The 18,915-nt window shown below is 39.7% G+C and overlaps 1 protein-coding gene across 2 annotated transcripts in view; it reads right to left on the bottom strand.

Annotated features, from left to right (window-relative positions):
* The window catches only part of kazna (kazrin, periplakin interacting protein a), a 119,034-nt gene that overhangs the window by 79,960 nt on the left and 20,159 nt on the right, over positions 1 to 18,915 (bottom strand). For both annotated transcript variants that reach the window (XM_088401475.1, XM_088401482.1), the window contains exon 3: positions 1,755 to 1,944. In XM_088401475.1, coding sequence (XP_088257601.1) covers positions 1,755 to 1,944 — 190 coding nt within the window. The remainder of the gene's footprint in view (positions 1 to 1,754; positions 1,945 to 18,915) is intronic.

Raw genomic sequence — 18,915 nt, forward strand, 5'->3', positions numbered from 1 at the left:
TATATATATATATATATATATATATATATATATATATATATATATATATATATATATATTTTTTTTTTTTTTTTTTTTAATTTTTTTTTATTCCCCCCCACTGGTGTTACTGATAATATCGTATGGGGATACATTAAGAAAGGCAAACTGATCATATAAGTGCATATACTGTACACAGATGTGTTGACACATTATGCTATTGTAGTGTTTTTCCCGTGTGTCACAATACAACCTCAAGGTAAGAGCAATGCATTGAAGTAAACTATTCTGCTAGCGAGGTTACTGCTGCTTCTGTTGCTGTGCTGCCAGGTAGCACCGGCAACCGCTCTTCCCTCAGGACTGGAGCGGTGCCGGCTGTGCAGTGAACCAGCGACCCTATCCGTGCACTTCCCTTCCAAACGTAGCCACTGATGATAAATTACCTAATCCGCCAAGCCCAAGCTATTACTTGCATACACCCCGGGTGGTAAAGGACAGCTCCGGGGAGAAAGAACAGAAAACAAGAGGTGGCCATGAAGCAAAAAATAAACGCGTGAGACAAAAAGTGAATGTGAAGAAGTCAAACGCAAAGCAGTGACATTTCTAAACGACGTTCAAACTGGGAACTGGGAAGAACTCCGTTCCAGAGGCAACAAAGAAAAAACGAAGAGAGATTCATGTGATTCCATCACTGAATATGAACCGTGCGGGCATTATTTTATCTAAGCAGCCAAGCAGTTCAAGGGACAATGACATCAGCGCTCTCAGAGGGAAGCTTGTCGTCGCTCACTTCAGCACACACGCACACTGCTATGGTAACAGCAGGAGAGTCAATGTGTATGAGAGTTAAAGGGGACACAGCAAAGCAAAAAAGAAAGCGGAGGCCAAACCAAGCCAACGCAATTGCCAAGCAGAGCAAGTCACCAGCCATGTCATACCCTGGCCATGTTGTTTCCTCATAACAATGAGGTCAAGCCAGTCAAAGTCAACAAGGACTGGATGACTTGAAAACTAGCTGAGGTCTTTTGCCTCGTGAATCTGTTAAGAGAAAACAATTCAGCCGACCTTTATGACGTGATGTGTGTGGCTTGACCTCCAAGCTGTCTCAAATATGTTAGTTGGGAGCGAACACACTGCCAAGACAAGACAGCTGGCTTACAGCAGCTGACTGCTAAGAAAACAACAAGAGTGTGGAAGTACATGTGCGTCAGGATTTGGGAAGCCAGGCATGTTTATGTCACCAATCAAGTGTAAATACACACATCTGTCAGCTATATGGGTCCAAGTGAGTACAATAAGGTTAAAAGAGGGGCAAACAACAGCACACACGCTTACTGGACAACATTCTCCATAATGAGCAACTATTCAAGATCTCTCGGGAACAGTAACCCGTGGCAACCCGAATGTCATCCACCTCTCTCGGAACACACATCCACTGGCGAGCATTGAGCAAAATGAATGGACTGGAAGCCCAGAGTGACAGAAGACAAAAAAAGAGGCTGTAACTTTAGCTACTCAAGCCTGACCCAAGTGCAGCACTACCCCCTCTTAAAGGTTCACAGGGTTAATTATTCAACACGGGGAGGGAGGCAGGGGGTGAGAGTGGACACAAGCAGACAGAAATACTACCGTCCCTTTTGTTCAACTCACTCATTGACAATGTGCGTTTTTGAACACTTTGCAGCACGTGCTCTGCGTCTGCTCGTACTAGGCAACTGCATCAGCGTGCGCCTCCACACGCCACGTTTGCCCATTCTCGGGTTGCGTTGTCTTACCGTTGTGGTTGTGCTGCAGGGTCTCAAGCATGCTGCCGGCTGGATCAGCAGCTCCCAGCTCTGTCAGTCTGCGGCTAGTGGCGCTCAGTTCCGAGCGCAAGTTTGTCACCTCCTGGCTGGCCGACTGAATGGCCCCATCTATGCGCTGAGCCAGCTGCTTGTTGTCATCCATCATTTTCAAGATTTTTGCCTGCGGAGGGGAGAATCCGGAGAAAGGGTCATGCTGACAAGTTGTGCATTTCCAGTGGAGACAGATAAATTCCTTCTTTGGTCATTTGACGAGAAAGACAAGTTAAATCCTCAAACAGTTTGTCCTTTCGCTTGCAAAGTGTCATCCACCTCTGGGGAAATTGAGATCTGCTGGGGGGAACTGTGTTTTGTGTTTGTGCGCGGCAGAGGAATGCCAGTGCGCTTTTGTATGTGTGCCTGTGAGTTGTGAAAGCACATGTGTGCGAGTGTTAGTCTGCACTGCACCTCCGAAATACACGCTCCCCGCAGCTGACTATTGAAAGGACACAGAGCATTGAGAGATGACAGGCACATTTTTAAATGGACTGTACCACTTGTCCAAAGAGTCAGAGGGGGGAAGAAGGCTACCCGTGTGAGCTTGGGAAAGTCGCAAGTCTCTTGCACAGCTGTTTTGTAAAGATATCGCTGTTATGGAGTGGTAATTAGTGTTTGAAACACAACAGTAGTCAATAGTCAAACAATGTGTGGGAAAAGTGATTAAAGTTAATCTAATGTTGCCTCTTCCTGTTTTTTTTTGTGTGTGTCATTCCCTCAGTGGTCGAAGGAGACTTCATAACTTGATAAATAAGCAGAACCGAGCATAATAAGTTTAATACAATAATTCGTTTCACAAACAAAGCTTCCATGACAGTATCACAGCCAGTTATCACTCCTCTGTGAAATTATGGTGTATGCCAAAACATATGACATGAACTTATATAAGTGAATGTGAGCTCAAAACAACATCTATCCATTTTACTTTGTTGCAAGTGCAACATGCCAGTGCCAGCCCGGAATAATATAGCGAAGTATTGAAAGGGAAAGTCAACTCAAAACATTTCTTTACAGAAAATATTTTCTCCAAATGACTTTCTCATTAAGATTGTGTTTCTGGAATATAAATTAGGCAGCAAATTCACTGTAGCCATTTTGCCACTTGCTGTCGATTGAAAATAACGTCACAGTTGCTTGTGGCTGAGCTTGCAACAAAATATGGCTCATCTCTTTGCATAGGATGGTCATGTGATGTTCTCAAACTGTGCTGTGATTTTTCATTTTTAGTGTTTTCATGTTTCCTATTACTTTACTTACTGATCTTAAGCAAGATAATATTTGAATATGAATTCAGCTGTGTCAAAAAAATAAAGCATTGAAACAACAAATCGTTTTATTGTTGCAACATTAGTTTCAGGATTTGCTTTTACGCGCGCGTACATCCCCCCGCCCCCTCCTTTTTTCCCATAACCGCAACACTCGATATACGATGAAGAAAATTTTAATAACACACACTATGTGTTTTATTTGGACAGCCATGATACTGTATGTCATCACTAAAATCAGGGGTGGATTTAGTTTCACATTGTTGTAAAATCACAGAAAAATGTGGTAATTGAATGCCCCCAACCATTACTAAAAAGAAACAGTAATACTACTTTGATCAATCTGGATATTGTCTACAAATTGCGATTGATTAGGTCGACTGAGGCCATCTAAGGTTGTCACAACACACTATATGTTGTGTTCATTGTCACCATATTCTTAAAATTGAATGTGCATAATCGTGATTATATGAAATTAGAAAATGTTTTTGCATAGATGTTTCAGATGACTATCTCTGCTAACTCTAATTACATTTCCCATGGCTTTTGGTTCATTTGTGATTTAAGCTCCAATCAACTGCAGTAAATCTTTGAGCTGACATGGTATGAATATGGCATTGCTGAAGTGGAAGGTCTTGAATGCACGTTTTGGTCAGTGGAATGAATCGGTGCCTGGTGCCGGAGGAGTGGTAATTAGAGAACATGGCCGGTTGAATTAGCATGTGAATGGAGCCTGTGAATGGATCCAGTGGTGAGCGGACTCAGTAGTCTGCAGCCATCCTTCATTGATCTGCAGTCAAGGATCTGTCCGTCCTCTTGAATGTTTGCAGCCAAGACACGGCACAGATTCAGCTTCAAGCCATGAAAAAAGTTCAACATGATAACTCTTGTACAGCATTTATTTAAAAAACTGTGCTCACCTCTCCTCCCCTCTTTAACAAAATGAAACAGAATGGTGTTGCTAAGCAATAATATTAATGCTCTATGCACATAGTGAAAGTGTTTGCTGCCTGGCAACAAAACAATAAAAAGTACAAGTAACACAAATGAATGTAAAGCAATTAAAGGTAACTTTTCATATAACAAAGTATATTAGACTGTAAAATGATTTTTTTTTTTCTGTGGTATAATTATTGTTATCATTATGGAGGAGGTCTTATGGCATTATGCTCCAGTTTTACCATCAAGTTTTTGGCATTAAAAATAGTAATAATAATTACACATTCGCTTGTTTTATTTTAACCCCATTTTTTCTTCCCTTAAGAGGGTTTGCCCCTTGTTAGGCTACGCATGTAAATATGACTCCTAGGGCCCTCTTTTCGTGATCAGGCCCAGGTCAAGCAATTGGTTAGGTGCAGATGTGGTTGGGGTGGGGACACACCAAAATTTGGCAATATGGTAGACTGGTGCAGATTGGTGCAGTTAGACGGAAGTGGAGCGCGCCATGTTCGCATTAAAATTGTACCCATAAAGAGTCTGCAAGTATACAAACTAGTGGAGCTGCCTCCATGAAGAGTAGCAGGTAACATTATCTCCTGTAATCAACAATTATGAACTGTTTAAAATTCTTACACAAACAAGTCGGTACAGTAAGCTTAATAAAAAGTGTGTCATTGAATTTACTTTTAAGTTTTTTCAAGTCGGGGCAAAGATACCCACATTTTTTTTTTGTTTTGGTTTGTTTTTTTTAAAGTAAATGTTAATAACATAAATGAGATCTCATAACCAACCTGTAATTTATATTTTCTATATTATATTATTCTTTAAATAAAGAGGTAATGAATAGTTATTATGTATATTATTTGTTAGATAAATATTTAGACAATGACAGTTCCTTATTTATATTTGATAATATAATAAAATAATGTGTAAAGAATAGTTTTGCTATGCATATAGTTTGTTCTATTTTATTTTTCTTTTCTACTGGCAGTTTGAAATTTAATGAAATAAGAAAAGAAAATGATAAATGTTTTATAATCTATTCTATACACCGCCATGCGCACCTCCATCAAAATCTTTTAATTTGCGGCCATGGTGACAATGTATGAGTGAATGCACCACACAAATCCCCAGAGATGAATCTGTCTGCCTGCATGCCTCCATCAAATTCACCAAATTTGCTTTACACCACCTGCGTCACCTGCACCTTGAAATAAACCCGTTTTTAGCCGGTCTAAAAGTTTGCCTACTTTTGGTCAGAAAACTGTAAGATGCGCCATGAGAGTGTTGTGCCCAATCACCGACTGCGGCAATGCGGTGCTTTGCCAAAGTCTCAAGTATGACAGGCTGAACATGGCCATCACAAAATTTAGGTATTCTACTGTTTGTTACCAAAATGTCGGATGCGCTGACAACAACAAAAAAACAAAAATAAATGAACATCTACTAAGTACTAAGAGCTGCATGCATTAAACTAAAATACAAAGTCTTTTTAGCACACATTTTAATTTTTTAGGGAAGAGTGGAGAGGTTACAGGCATGGGTGGTGTTATCGGAAAGTTAGGTGACAACTTTCTTATACTTGACAAATTTCTCACTACTCAGCACAGCCTTTGGGCACATCCTCTTCACCTTACAGTTTGTTCCCAATGTCAACAAGGAACACATAAAAACAGTGATGACTGATTTTTGGATCTCAACACCCATTTGGCAAAAAAACTCAAAAAGCCTAGCCTATAAAATTAGTTCATATTTGTGACATTATTGATCAAACTCATGACCATTTCACATTTACTCAGAACCATATTATGTATTGCGTTCTCGTTAAAATAGATAATGATACATTAGATAAATAAAAACAAATCTAACAATGCTCATTCCATGAGACTGGGAGCAAATTCCCACAAGTTCAAATGGCAATGTTTGAATAAAATTGGAGACAAACATAATTGAAAGTCAAAAGGATATGAAATGAAAGGATGGATGTTTTGGGGCACACAGCTGAGGTAGGAGTGCTTGGACAGCATTTTCAGTTGTTTTCGAAGCTCTGTGTGAAAGGGGATGGTTCTTATGCTACCTGGACCCAATATTGACAGTTTTAATGGATTGTCCTCTAGTAAACGTTTGTCCTTGTTTGAAGGACACAACTCCCAATAGCATATATGAGTTGAAGCAAATCTCAAACCAGTACACAAATACTGGTTACTTATAATTACTTATAAAATTTTACACGGTTTAGCTCCTTCCTATCTCGTCGACTTAGTATCACCTTATGTTCCGTCCCGACAACTTCGATCACAAAATGCCGGTTTGCTATCGACCCCACGGGCTAAAAAGAAGTCTGCGGGATCAAGGGCATTTTCCATTCGCGCGCCAGTACTATGGAATGCCCTACCTATGGAAGTTCGCGCAGCCACCTCGGTAGAAATCTTTAAATCCCGACTAAAAACACATCTATACTCAAAAGCATTTAGTTAAATTAGCCTGTCTGCAGCCTTCTTCTTTTTTCCTGCCCCCCTCTTCCGGCCGGGAGAGGGGGCTAGCTAGATGGTGAGGGTTGACTTGACCGCCTCCATTGGGTCCTGCGCTGGTCGACCATCACGGGTTAGGAGTCTAGCCGTCTGCGGTCCACCTGGCTGGAATGCGGGATGGTTCCTGCCCAATGGCTTTGCCTGCTGTCAAGACATCACTGCACTATATAGCACAATATGTTTTCTGTAATTTATATTGTTTCTGTGTTCGGTACATGCAGCATCCACTTCAACCTGTGGGCCTGGAAGGGGGCTCCTCCCACCTGTGGTCCCTTCTGGAGGTTTCTGATTTTCCCCAAATTGGGGTTTTTGAGTTTTTCCTTCCCCTTCTGGGAGCTTTGACAGGGGATGCTGTTGTGTACCTTACATTGAAAAGATGTCTCTGTATGACCTCTTTTCATTCTGTGAAGCCCTTTGAGACTTCGGTGATTTAGGGCTATATAAATAAAATTTGATTGATTGATTTGATTGACTGACTGAACAACAAACAAAATAAATTAATTAATTAAGAAAGACCAGAAAAAAAACAAATGTAGCTTGCAACTGACATTTTAATGAGTCCAATACGTGTCAAAACGGCTGTGGGCTTTGAGTGCTTGCAGATGGATTTTTTTCCGATGATGAATGTTCTGCTAAATAAAACCCCCATGTAGGTGTGAGTGAGCCATTTGATTGTGCTTGGTTTAAAATCAAAGTGTGTTTGTGTGGGTCTGCATGTATGTCTGCAGCTGTGGGTGTGCGTGCTTGAGAAAAAGCGAAAGAAGAGTATGGTGAGGGATGGAGTCTAATTGTGTGTTTCAGGGTGAGGGCAGCTCTTGTCTCCTCTGCTCAGTATTCAGCAGCTGTCATCTCAGCGACAAAGATTGAGAGATGCTCTGTTTAGGGGCTGCAGGGGGGCTGGAGCTGGCTCCTTGATGCACCTACTCTAAACCAATTTCCTTCAAAAAGCCTCATGCGGCAGATGACATGCAATATTTTGTAGATGCAACAAGATATGACATTTAAGTTACTTTTAACAGCATGCTTATGAGGGGAGATTAGTAATGACAACAATCTACATTGTGGCCATGGGGCGGTCAAAATGCATGTCTTTTTGCAATACATTTTTACAGTAATCCTTCCGTATTTGCTTTTTCTCTCCGCTGTGGCATCTACTCCCCCATCTATTTATCAGAAATTGAAGTTGCAGTTTTTATTTTATTTTTAATTCTCAGTTAGCCCAAAATGCAACAAAAGCCGTCTTAATTAAAATGTATTACAGTGATTAGCTTCAAAAAAGTATGTTGAAGTTCATTTAACCTGAGAGACAAGCTTTATGAATCAAGTAGCAGTGAAATTTAGTTGTCTGGGATGTAGTGTGAGCATCTTAGCAGCGTGTGCATGTAAAGACACCTTTATCTGAGGCCAAAAATCATCATTAGGGTCACGGGTTTGCTGGTGCCTATCCTAGCAAATCTTCAGGCGGTAGGCGCAGGGGGCACAGCGACAACACAAGGAGGCCAGAGCAAGCTGGATTTGAACTTGGGACTCTGAACTGCGTGGTGGACCTGCTAACCACTCATCCATCGAGCTAATTATGTTAAGACACTTTTTCAAATAACGTGTAAGACGATTTTTTGGGGGTGTGAAATTCAGCTGATTATTCCTGTAAAAATATAACCTCAATGCAACAAATTACTGTTTTAGGATCATAGTTTGTGGAATAGAAATGAAGATAATAATATAGGTCATTTCGAGATGGGTTGTCAATTTTTAGCATTCTATGTTCTAGCCCCAAAGAATTTAGGGGGGATACATTTATAAATTTATAAAGTTATATTGTTGTCTGCATGTATGTACTGTATGTAGTCTATTGTATTGTTGTCTGTATCTATGTATGTATGGTTGGTCACATAGTTCAGGATATTGTTAAAAAGGTTGAATGAGACAAATATGGAATGTACATTTATTAAACATTTATTAAATGACTCTTAAAAGGACACTGTATTACTTAGACCATTTTTCATTAAAAATTATTGAATTAAATGATTATTAATTTCAAAAAATTGCAAATAATGTGTTCTTAACGACCAACAGTATGTTTTAAATATAATCGTAGGTCTAGTTATCATTAAATGATAATACATGGGGGGTGGGGCATTCCCACGGAGGCTGCCCTGTTTGTTATGTCAAATCTTACACAGTGTCTCTTTAATAAACCACATATTATATGAAATATCTGTTGACATTCAAAACATGGATGGCTTTGGCATCCAAATGAATACTGTGGTTCCATGGGCAAACATTAGCTGAAATTTGTGATGAAAAACCGTCTTGCAGAGACAAATGTAAATTGTGCCAATTAGATGATAAAGCGCCAGTGCTTGAGGATGCCTTGCAGCTGTGATTAGTTCAGTCCGGAGGCCTACATAGTCAGCATATTAGTAGGCCAGCTGTGTATAACAAAAGTCATTTTCTAAACCAGTAATCACGTCGACTCCCCATGCTAGATAAATTGCAAACGGAAAAGCTCTATCTTGAAATGAAACAAACCCACAGCAAAATATTCATACTGTGAAGATATAATCTGATGAGATTTTATTCATTCATTTGTTTAAACTCTGCTAAGTACGTCAGTTGCACGAGCCTGTGGCTAGTACAAATGATAGTTGCTGACTTACATCACACAGCGCAACAACCATGAGTCAACAAATTCTGCTCATTACGAATCGCTTTTAAAGTAGAGACATCTTTTTTCAACTAGTTGGGCTTTGAACTTTGGTCCAATAATGTTGAGAATCATATTTAATTTATAATTAACATGTATACATTCTTCACTGACAAGTGCATTTACAAATATGTTGTGGGTTAATCAGTTAATGGGTTAATATTGTCTGGTTAAGCAGTTTCAAAGTCTTGGTAGAATCTTTTAGGAATAGAAAGTATATCCTCATGAGACCAATTCATTTGTGCCCATGGCAGTGGACATTAGTTTATGTTCTATATGTTTTTGAACCGTTCAAGTTACCCTACTAAATTCCAGTGTGCTCAAGAGGATATCCTAGCTGTTGTCTCATGTGTCTGGGTGCAATGCATTTAACGCTTAGTGAAAAAGGACATGAAGGAAGATCGAGTGAGAGAAAAGGATGCAGTAGCCAGGCTTAGATGAAAGTAGTTGATTCGCTGTGGTGACCCCTGAAGGGGAAAGTCGAAAAGAGAAGAAGAAGACGAGATCAGTTTTGGCGAGGGTTCAAGAGAGTTGATCTGAGTAAGAATGAGCATGATTAATAATCTCCCAAGGTGCCATTTACTACCTGTGTCCAAATCAGCCAAGATAGAAGATGGAATCCGAGCGAGGATAAAAGAAAATCAACATTAGCGTTGCGCGGGGGAATCATTAGTTTAATGGAACTGCTACATGCTGTTGCAGATTTCAGTGACAAGAATTCAAATGCAAAGGTATTTAACAAATTATGATAATTCAATGAGAAACACCCAAATTCTACATTTGACATAATGAGAAGTGATCAATATTCTGCTGTATTCACAGGATGAGTAATTTGACAGCACGAAACAATGGTTTGCTGCTGAAAAAAGCAATCCATTTTTAATGAAAATCTCTGACAAAATGAAAAACAAAACAACAACAAAAAACCTTAAAAAAAACAAGTCACAATCAAAGAAGAAAAAAAAACTGTCATTCTTATTGCAAACTCTGAAAACGTTGCCAAATTGAAAGTGCCTCAAAGACTCAATATTGCCACCGGGTAGCAAAATCACAGACCCATCAGGTGCACTGCAGTTCCCACCACACAACATGATGGAAGCCAAGAAAAAAAAAATATTTAGCATAGCTTTGCGAATTGAAAGAATGTGTGGCAGTCAGGGCTATAGAGAATGGATGGATGAATGGATGACATTTAACAATAAGTGGACCTCAGCAAAACCTTATAGATATCAATCCATCCATCCATCCATGAATTGGTTGGCAGCCAATTGCAGGGCACACAGAGACGAACAATCAATCACGTACTCAATCCCCGTAAAGACAATTTAGTATGTCCAATACACCTCCAATGCATGTTCTTGGAGTGTGGGAGGAAGCCGGACTGCCCAGAGGGAAGCTTAGGGCTCGGGGAGAACATGCAAACTCCACACAGGAAGGCCGGAGTGCGGTGGATTTGAACTCCGGACCCTGAACTGTGAGGCGGACATACTAACCACTGTGCCACTGAGCCCACCTTATAGATAGTTTATGCTAATTCTGCTCAGACTTCCATTTCCTCCAGTTAATTAATGCGCAACACATATCAAATTCATCTTGCAGCATTAATTGAAAAATGTCAATCATGTTCCTGTACAATTTATCAGCTTTTGCTGTGTGCATGACTCATCTCACATGAAGTGTCTTGAATTTCAATGTATACCAAAGCTGTTAATATCCCTTTACAAGCGATACAAGGCTGCTTACGCATCCTTTTTTGGGGGTAATGAATGATGTCGCCTTCAAAGAGAGGACACCCTGCATCTGAAGAGTGGATGGCAGATTTTGTAACACCGTGGTTCTCGCACCTTTTCGTATGCATAAAACTGCATACAGCATTAACATACTGCAACAAATAATAAATTGGCAGTGTTCATTCCTGGGTTGCTCAGGTTAAAAGCTATATTTTCAACTGCATTGCAGAGGTGACCCCTGGAGAGAATAATTGTCTTTTTGAGTGTGTTCAATGACAAACCATAATGAGTATGGATGTTTTCATGCTGCAAACCACCAATGACATTTTCAGTGGCCCTAGTTCATTTCAATCAAAGAATGGCCTTTGACATTAGAAAAGTCAAGGCAAGGCAGCTTTATTTATTTCTAAGGACATTGAATCGATAGAATGAGGCTGTTCTGGTTGTCTCACAAGAGAATCCGCCTCTTGCGCGAACAGATTTCATAAAGTTTATCCCTTAAATATTCATAAATGACGCAGTTTATCACACCTCAAAAGCCAGTGACCATTTTGGTCCAAAAATGTTCGAGGGGGATGTTTTCAGTATAACTGACACTCCCCCAAAAAATTGCTATGCATCTATTTTTTTTTTCAATGAGTAGATGACATATTCAAACCTATAATGACATAAAATAATCAACCAATTTTTACTTTTTTTTTGATACAGCTCCTGTCATTTTTTTCAGTCACCTTTCTTGCACTTATAATGACTGTGGAGTGGGGGATGAATATATAAGTAAAAAGCTATATATGTATGGATAGATCTGATGCCACTGAATATTTTGAGAGATGGAAAGGAAAAAAAATATGTTCATAAATCACTTATCACGCCTCAAAACTCCTTTCGCCATGCATGTAAAAACTGAAAATTATCATGGAGTTTTATGGATCAAAATGATTCATTCAAGTCCATAAGCAAGCTCTACACTCTACGCCCAGCTGCAATAGATTATTGAGGACAGCATAGTGCCATTTTGACCATTCAAGTGATTATAATATTCTGCTGGAAATTTCATCTCTGTGGTGTGTTTTTTTTTCGCATTGTCAATGCTTTCACAATGAAATTTGAGAAAATTTACCAAAATGGTTAACGATGGGCACAACTCTTGTTTGCATGCCAATGACCACGTGATACACGACTTCCCCTATATGAACATCTTTGGATTTGTGAATGTGATTTTTTTCAATTGAGGATCTGCATATGCAAATTAAGATGATGTCACACCAAGCTACGAGGCAAAGTCAGTCGATCTGCGAGTCGTTGCACTCGTAAGTTTTCAATTTGTAACTCAACACTGTTTAGTCATTCTCATATGAATTGTTAAACACGCATACGTCTTTTTGACAGCTATCTTATCCCAAAACTGGGACTCTGCCTGGATGTACGTACTATATTATATATATTATAAAACTATTCACAGAGCCACACAATTAAGAGGTTTTTATAGCATGTGACTCAATCCAGAAATGTGCTTGGACAATTCACTCAGAAAAAAAACCCTAATATCAAATCTTACATTTGCAAATCCAAATCAGGCCGATGGGTCTGAGAAGTTGATTGTGTACAAGCCTAACACATGAGACAATATTGGCTACTACTGAGCATACTAGATTTTGTAGAGTTGCTTGAATTTCTTAAAAGATATAGCCCAACAAAATGTCCACTACAGTGATCACAAATGAATAGGCTGCATCTCAGTAGGATACACCCATAAACTGATCAGATAAACTGATCATTATATGAATGCCAATCATTTGAAAGCAGTGGCAGCAAGCCAACAGAGAGCACAACGGCAACATCTCACCACTGATGGTGGTCACGATTATTTTCCTTCAAGAAAGAAACATTTATAAAAAGATTGAAAATAACATTTAAAAAAAAAATGATATAGAAGAGCAGAAAATGAAAGAAATTGACATTTTCATCTCTGCAGTTGGGCAGCACGGTGAAACAGTAGTGCTAGTCTGCTTCACAATTGAGGGACCTGAGTTCAAACTCAGGGCTTCCTGTGTGGAGTTTGCATGTTCTCCCCAAGCCCATGTGGGTTCTCTCCAGGCATTCCAGCACATTTCAAAATACGCATGGCAGGTGTATTGGACATACTAAAGTGTCCTTATGTGTGGTCGAGTGCGTGAATGGGTGTTCGTGTCCGTGTGCCCTGTAATTGGCTGGCAACCAATTCAGGGTGTCCCCTACCGACTGCCCATAGTCAGCAGGGGGGGACACCAGCGTGCCGGCGACCCTTGTGAGGATAAGCGCACCTAGAAAATGGATGGGTGTGCCAATCTTTACTTGCTGAATTTATGTATTTTATGTATTTATAACATTTATGTTATGTTCAGTGCAATAGTTTGAATCAGAAATGAAATGAAATGACTAACATGACTAACATATTACCCCCCAAAAAGAAAATAGTATTTGATACAAAAATGTTGGCACAACTGGCAGAAAATAAATCTCCCGTTTTTCATTCATCCATCCATTCTCTTAACCGCTTGTCCTCACAAAGGTCGCGGGCCTACTGGTGCCTATCCCAACTGCCTTTGGGCCTTGGCCAGGGTAAAGCCCGAAATGGTTCCCAGTCAGTCGCAGGACACACAGAGACTAATGACCATTCACACTCACAAACACCTTTAAGGGCCATTTGGAGTGTTCAGTACACCTACCATGCAAGTTTCTGGATTTTGTTTGAGGAAACCGCAGTATCCGGAGAAAACCCATGTGGCTAGAGGGTTTCCTGTATAGAGCACGCAAGCTCCACACATGAAAAGCCGTAGCCAGCATTCAACCAGGCCCATCTGAACTGTCAGGTGGACGTGTTAACAGTCTTCCACCGTGCCGCCCTCCCCTGCTTCTATCGAGCAAAGTAATTTGGTATAATTAATTCTGTAAAATGAAAATACAATAGAGTGATTGGAATGGAGTTGATGCGACAATGCAACAAGTGAGAGTTGGATGGGGATCTGAGGAATGTGGCAAAGAACAAGGTAATGAGGAAGACTGGCACAGAGACAATGAGACATTTCTGTTTATCAAACACTGATTGATTATGCAGCACATTGCATATATCCCTCGGGACGTTACAGCTGTGTTCCCTATGCTCAAAGCTGAGTTAAGAATGGCTGGAGCACCACAGATAAGAGATAACTCAAGCTGCTTTCAGCATGGTGGCACACACACCAGCATCTTGTGCCAGATAGTCAGATGCTTCGCAAAATTACCTAAATCCGACAAAATCTCCTCCCAATCACATTTATTGTCTAGTGCAATCAATACCTCGTTGCATTAAAAATGTTAAAACAGCTGAAACATTGACAACCATCAGCACAAACAGCATGTGTACTAAAACTTGACAGGAAGAGAAAGCAGAAGTTTTTCTCGCTTCTCAGGGCCGTCTCGCGCCCGTCTGGGTGATCCGACACTCATAGCGTTTTTGTGCCTGTGCGTTGCGCGCACAGGGAACTATTGATAAATTGCTGATTTAAGCACATAATGAACATCCCTATCCGAGAATCAAACCTAGTGTGAGAAAATATAAGATGGATGGGATAGCATGGATGTTCCCAGAGTGAAAAGCACAATTTTTGAAATACAATTGGATCATAATTGCTCCAATTTGTACTTTAATACATTAAAGTACTCATTGATCCTCTAGGACCAAATCATTTGTTTCATATATCCTAAAGTGCATAACTTAGTGACAATCAAAACATGTTTCTGACTGCAAAGATTACAAAGTCATTATATTTAGAAAAAACAATCCAAATATGGCTTTCCATTATGCTACCTGTCAGACAAACTGTGTTGCCAAGCAACCATCATTTGACATGCCGTGTTATGGAAATAATTGTATTCAAAGCTCCAATCCTTACACAAAGGACTTTTAAATTTGTCTTTGATGAAACAAACTGGGTTATTCAACACTAAAACTGAGCACAATATTCAATCGGTTACAAAAGAATGACAGGAGTTGCCATAAAAGGCTCTCATGATTCAAAACAGGAAACAATCTTGTTTGGCATAAGCTAAGATAATAATATACCTAATAAGATATTTAACAAACTACAGCCTGACAAAGAGGAGAATCCCAAGTGATTTTGATGCGTGAAGAGCACAGAATGCCAACAACACTGTGGAAGAAAGGAGAGCTATTTAAGACATGGTCTGAAATATAATCGAATTTGATGTCAAGCTTGGAGTTGAAGTGTTTGAAGCGTTTGAGTTGTGCCGTTGATGCTCTTTTAAGGCTTTATATAGGTTTTCTCATCGGCAGACTCGCTTGTCAATTTCAAAGCACGTTCTTGCTTGAAACATTTATTTATAGCTCAGTTTTGAACGTTGCCTGAGTAAAGTGCTTCTTTAGTAGATCCATCTTGAAATGTTGCTGCCCCATTTGTGTTGAAATACCCATGGCCTAGCGCACAGGTGTCAAACTTTAGTTCTCGAGGGCCGGTGTCCTGCATGTTTTTTAAAAACCGGAAAAACATGCAGGACACTGGCCCTCGAGGCCTGTAGCTCGACACCTATGGCCTACAGGATTGTAAGAACGCTACATCAGTGCAATTAGTTAGCCCAACTCTGGCGTTTTCCCCAATACGACTTAGTTTGTTATACCGGAACCACAACTACTTCCAGCTTCAGTGTCTAAGAATCATGACAAGAGCCTATGGCTGGGGGTGGACCGAAAAAAGATGAGCCTTAGGGTTTACAATGTGGGACCTTCGCGAGGAAAACGACACATCTACCTTCCAATGCAGTAGCTGCTGTGACTGAGCAACAAAGGTTGGATAATGGTGTGTGCGCTGATTTATTTATGGTTTATAGCTGTTGAACTGACAACCAAGACAGCATTTAGAATGATCCACAATGGACTTTTTTTTATACATATATATTTGTTCAAAAGCATTTGGATGTATCATGTTCACTACATAGCTAGCACCTGCCGCTAACTGCCATATCATACCTTGTCAATGAAATAGACTAGCGGTTTCTTAGCATCCTTAAGGTGGCAAAAAAATTGGCCTTCACCTCACGCTGCTGGGGTGTGATGTAATTTTGTAATTTTCTTGAAAGTGCGATTTCACACCACTGCCTCAGTGATTCTGAAAGAAAAAGCCATTGGATCGACACAAATCACATAAGAGGACAGCAAATTTTTTAACGGTGCCTTACAGGGCTCTGTTGGTGTCAGGGGATAGTTTAGAGGGCAGACGGGATGATGGTGATGCATAATGCATGGACAGAAAGTGTATTCTGGGGGTCCAGCTGAGGTCCCATTCAGTGAGGGACAGATTGACCCAGTGAAAACCATCACATACTAATTTCCTCTTCAGTATCTCCCCCCTGCACTGCAAATGCTCTTGAGACTGCACACAGGATGCACTACTCCATGACCCTGCCACATTTTGCACATATATGACGATGTGAGCTAGTTGTTGCCACATGAATAAGTCACTTGCAGGAGAGGTGCATGATAATCCACATTTATGAGCCCTAATTTAATGCAGATGGATGATTATCAACCCAGTACCAAAATCAACGCTCAGCTTCCAACCATGCCTCATTGTTGTCTAAACAATGTTTGCATGCTTTATAGCAGATTTTTGAGAGGAAGTGTGTGGGTTTATTGGGGGGTTTGAGTGGCATGGCGACTTGATGACGCAATAGTTAAGAAACCAGCAGGGGTTTGTAGAAAAATAGCCCAACAGAATCTACCTGTACATCTACAATTCACGGGTGTTTCTTTGTTGGCCTTTTGAACAGATGCACAGAATGAAATCCAGAGTGCAAAAAGCAGTGTAGGATTTTTGCTCAAGTGTGGCTCTTGTGGTGAAGCTACAGCGTTGGCCAGAAGGCTCATCCAAGACAGCATTTAGCATCAGCTAAAATAATAACCCAATCACCAGCCACTAGATTGACTAAATTTGTCTTAAATATTTCCTGGTGAGAACTGATTATGTATTTCATTTTCAAATGAAAGCTGTGGTGTCCCAGTTTTTAATTTGGAAAATCTAGTTACCTTAGCTCCAGTAGGCTCTTTCTTTTCCGGCAGCTTAAACCTAAGGGGTGCAAATCTTTTATGGTGGAAGTCAGAAAAAAAGATTTCTTCACATGTGTTCCATGTCCTCAGAATATTCTAAACATGGTATTCTGAATATTATGTCGTGCGATAAGATTTACGAAGGTTAATTGACTGGTTTTCAGCCATGCAGGACACTCTCCAGTCCAGTGGACCTGACATCAAAGTGGCCTTGGGCTCACTTTGGGAACTTTGTCACAATACCAAATTCCAAAAACTGAATGATGTTTGCAGTGTGAGAACAAGAACGTTTAAATTCATGAAATAAACCTGTACCGTAAGCGCTTACTGTTTGTCATGTGAAAGATTACAGTATTCCTCTTGACATGTTTGAACTGTTCATCAGTCCATCTCCCTTGTCTATAGCCTCAGTTCACACTGAAGAAAAACAAGGCCAAAATGTGACTATGGCTATGGTCTTTTTCTGCTCATGCACAGTGTATACTTTGCCTCTCAAAAGAATGAGCGACATGTCAGCAGCTCTTCAATGATGAATACGTCTGCATGGGGTCATAGGAAGTCACACAGATCTTATTTATCAGCGTCTCCTCGGACAAATATCCCCCCCACTTACTTGTTTGGATGCATCCACATTCTCCTGTGCCCCAAACACCATCTCTACCCTCTGTTTTCTACCACACATGACTGACAGCTCCACTAATGTAGTCAGAGCTGGTTACAGCATGAGGAAGGAGAGATAGAGATAAGGTCAGTGGCAAAGGCTGAGGAGCTCAGCAGCAAATATCCTCCAAGATTGACCGCACAATTCACAGAAAATGGGGCCCAAGGAAAAGCAATGTTATGGTCCCCCTGTGCGGACATTTTAAAAGAGGAAAATAGCTAGGGTTCTAAAAACAGAAGAAAAAAAAATCTAAATGTATTTGTAGATTGCTGGGTGTCTAGATAGAACGTTATTCAACTGTTTCTGTTACCAAACAAGGAAACTGAATAAAAACTAACATTATGTTGTAGAGTGTGTAGGCATGACAGATGTTGGATGATTAGGATGTGGAACAACTCATCTAGCTCATTTGAATACTTTTGAGTAAACAGCTCAATCACACTCTTGACATTGCCTCTTCAACAGCAGCCTCTAATTGGAGCTCCCAGCATCTTATCTCTGGCTTTTCGTCCTCTTCCCACACTATAATTAATGTCAAATTATCAACACAAGTGAAAAAACAAAACAACGAAAATATTAAGACAATGGAAATGGGAGAAAGAGTGTCCACTTTGTCTTTATAAGACATGTTAAGAGAGGATGGCTTGCAATCAGTTGAAAAACATCCATTCTCCAAAATATATCAACAGCCATTTTTTATTATTTTGTTTAATTAAATGCATTTGAAAAACAGCTACCGTAAGAGGGTCAAAATAGATGAGGGAAAACAGGAACCAGTCATGAACGTCACAACTACTTTTTCAGCAGTTGAATTCAAGTAGTCACTGAATTGTTGAAATGTATATGGCAATCAAAGAGAGGATTTATCATATTGTCCACTTGATGCAATTTGATTTAATTACATTCGGCAAATAAGTTAGGCTACTGATCATCTAATTTATTATCATCTAATTTATTATATTATATTATATTATATTATATTATATTATATTATATTATATTATATTATATTATATTATATTATATTATATTATATTATATTATATTATTTTATATTATATTATATTATAGTATATTATAGTATAGTATAGTATAGTTTAGTATAGTATAGTATAGTATATGAAATTGTTTGCATCCTAAAGAAAAATACAAAGAAAAATAAAATACTGTACGTTATGTGTGA

The sequence above is a fragment of the Hippichthys cyanospilos genome, chromosome 2, assembly GCF_059441005.1.
Source record: "Hippichthys cyanospilos isolate Australia breed blue-spotted pipefish chromosome 2, RoL_Hcya_1.0, whole genome shotgun sequence".
NCBI lineage: Eukaryota > Metazoa > Chordata > Actinopteri > Syngnathiformes > Syngnathidae > Hippichthys > Hippichthys cyanospilos.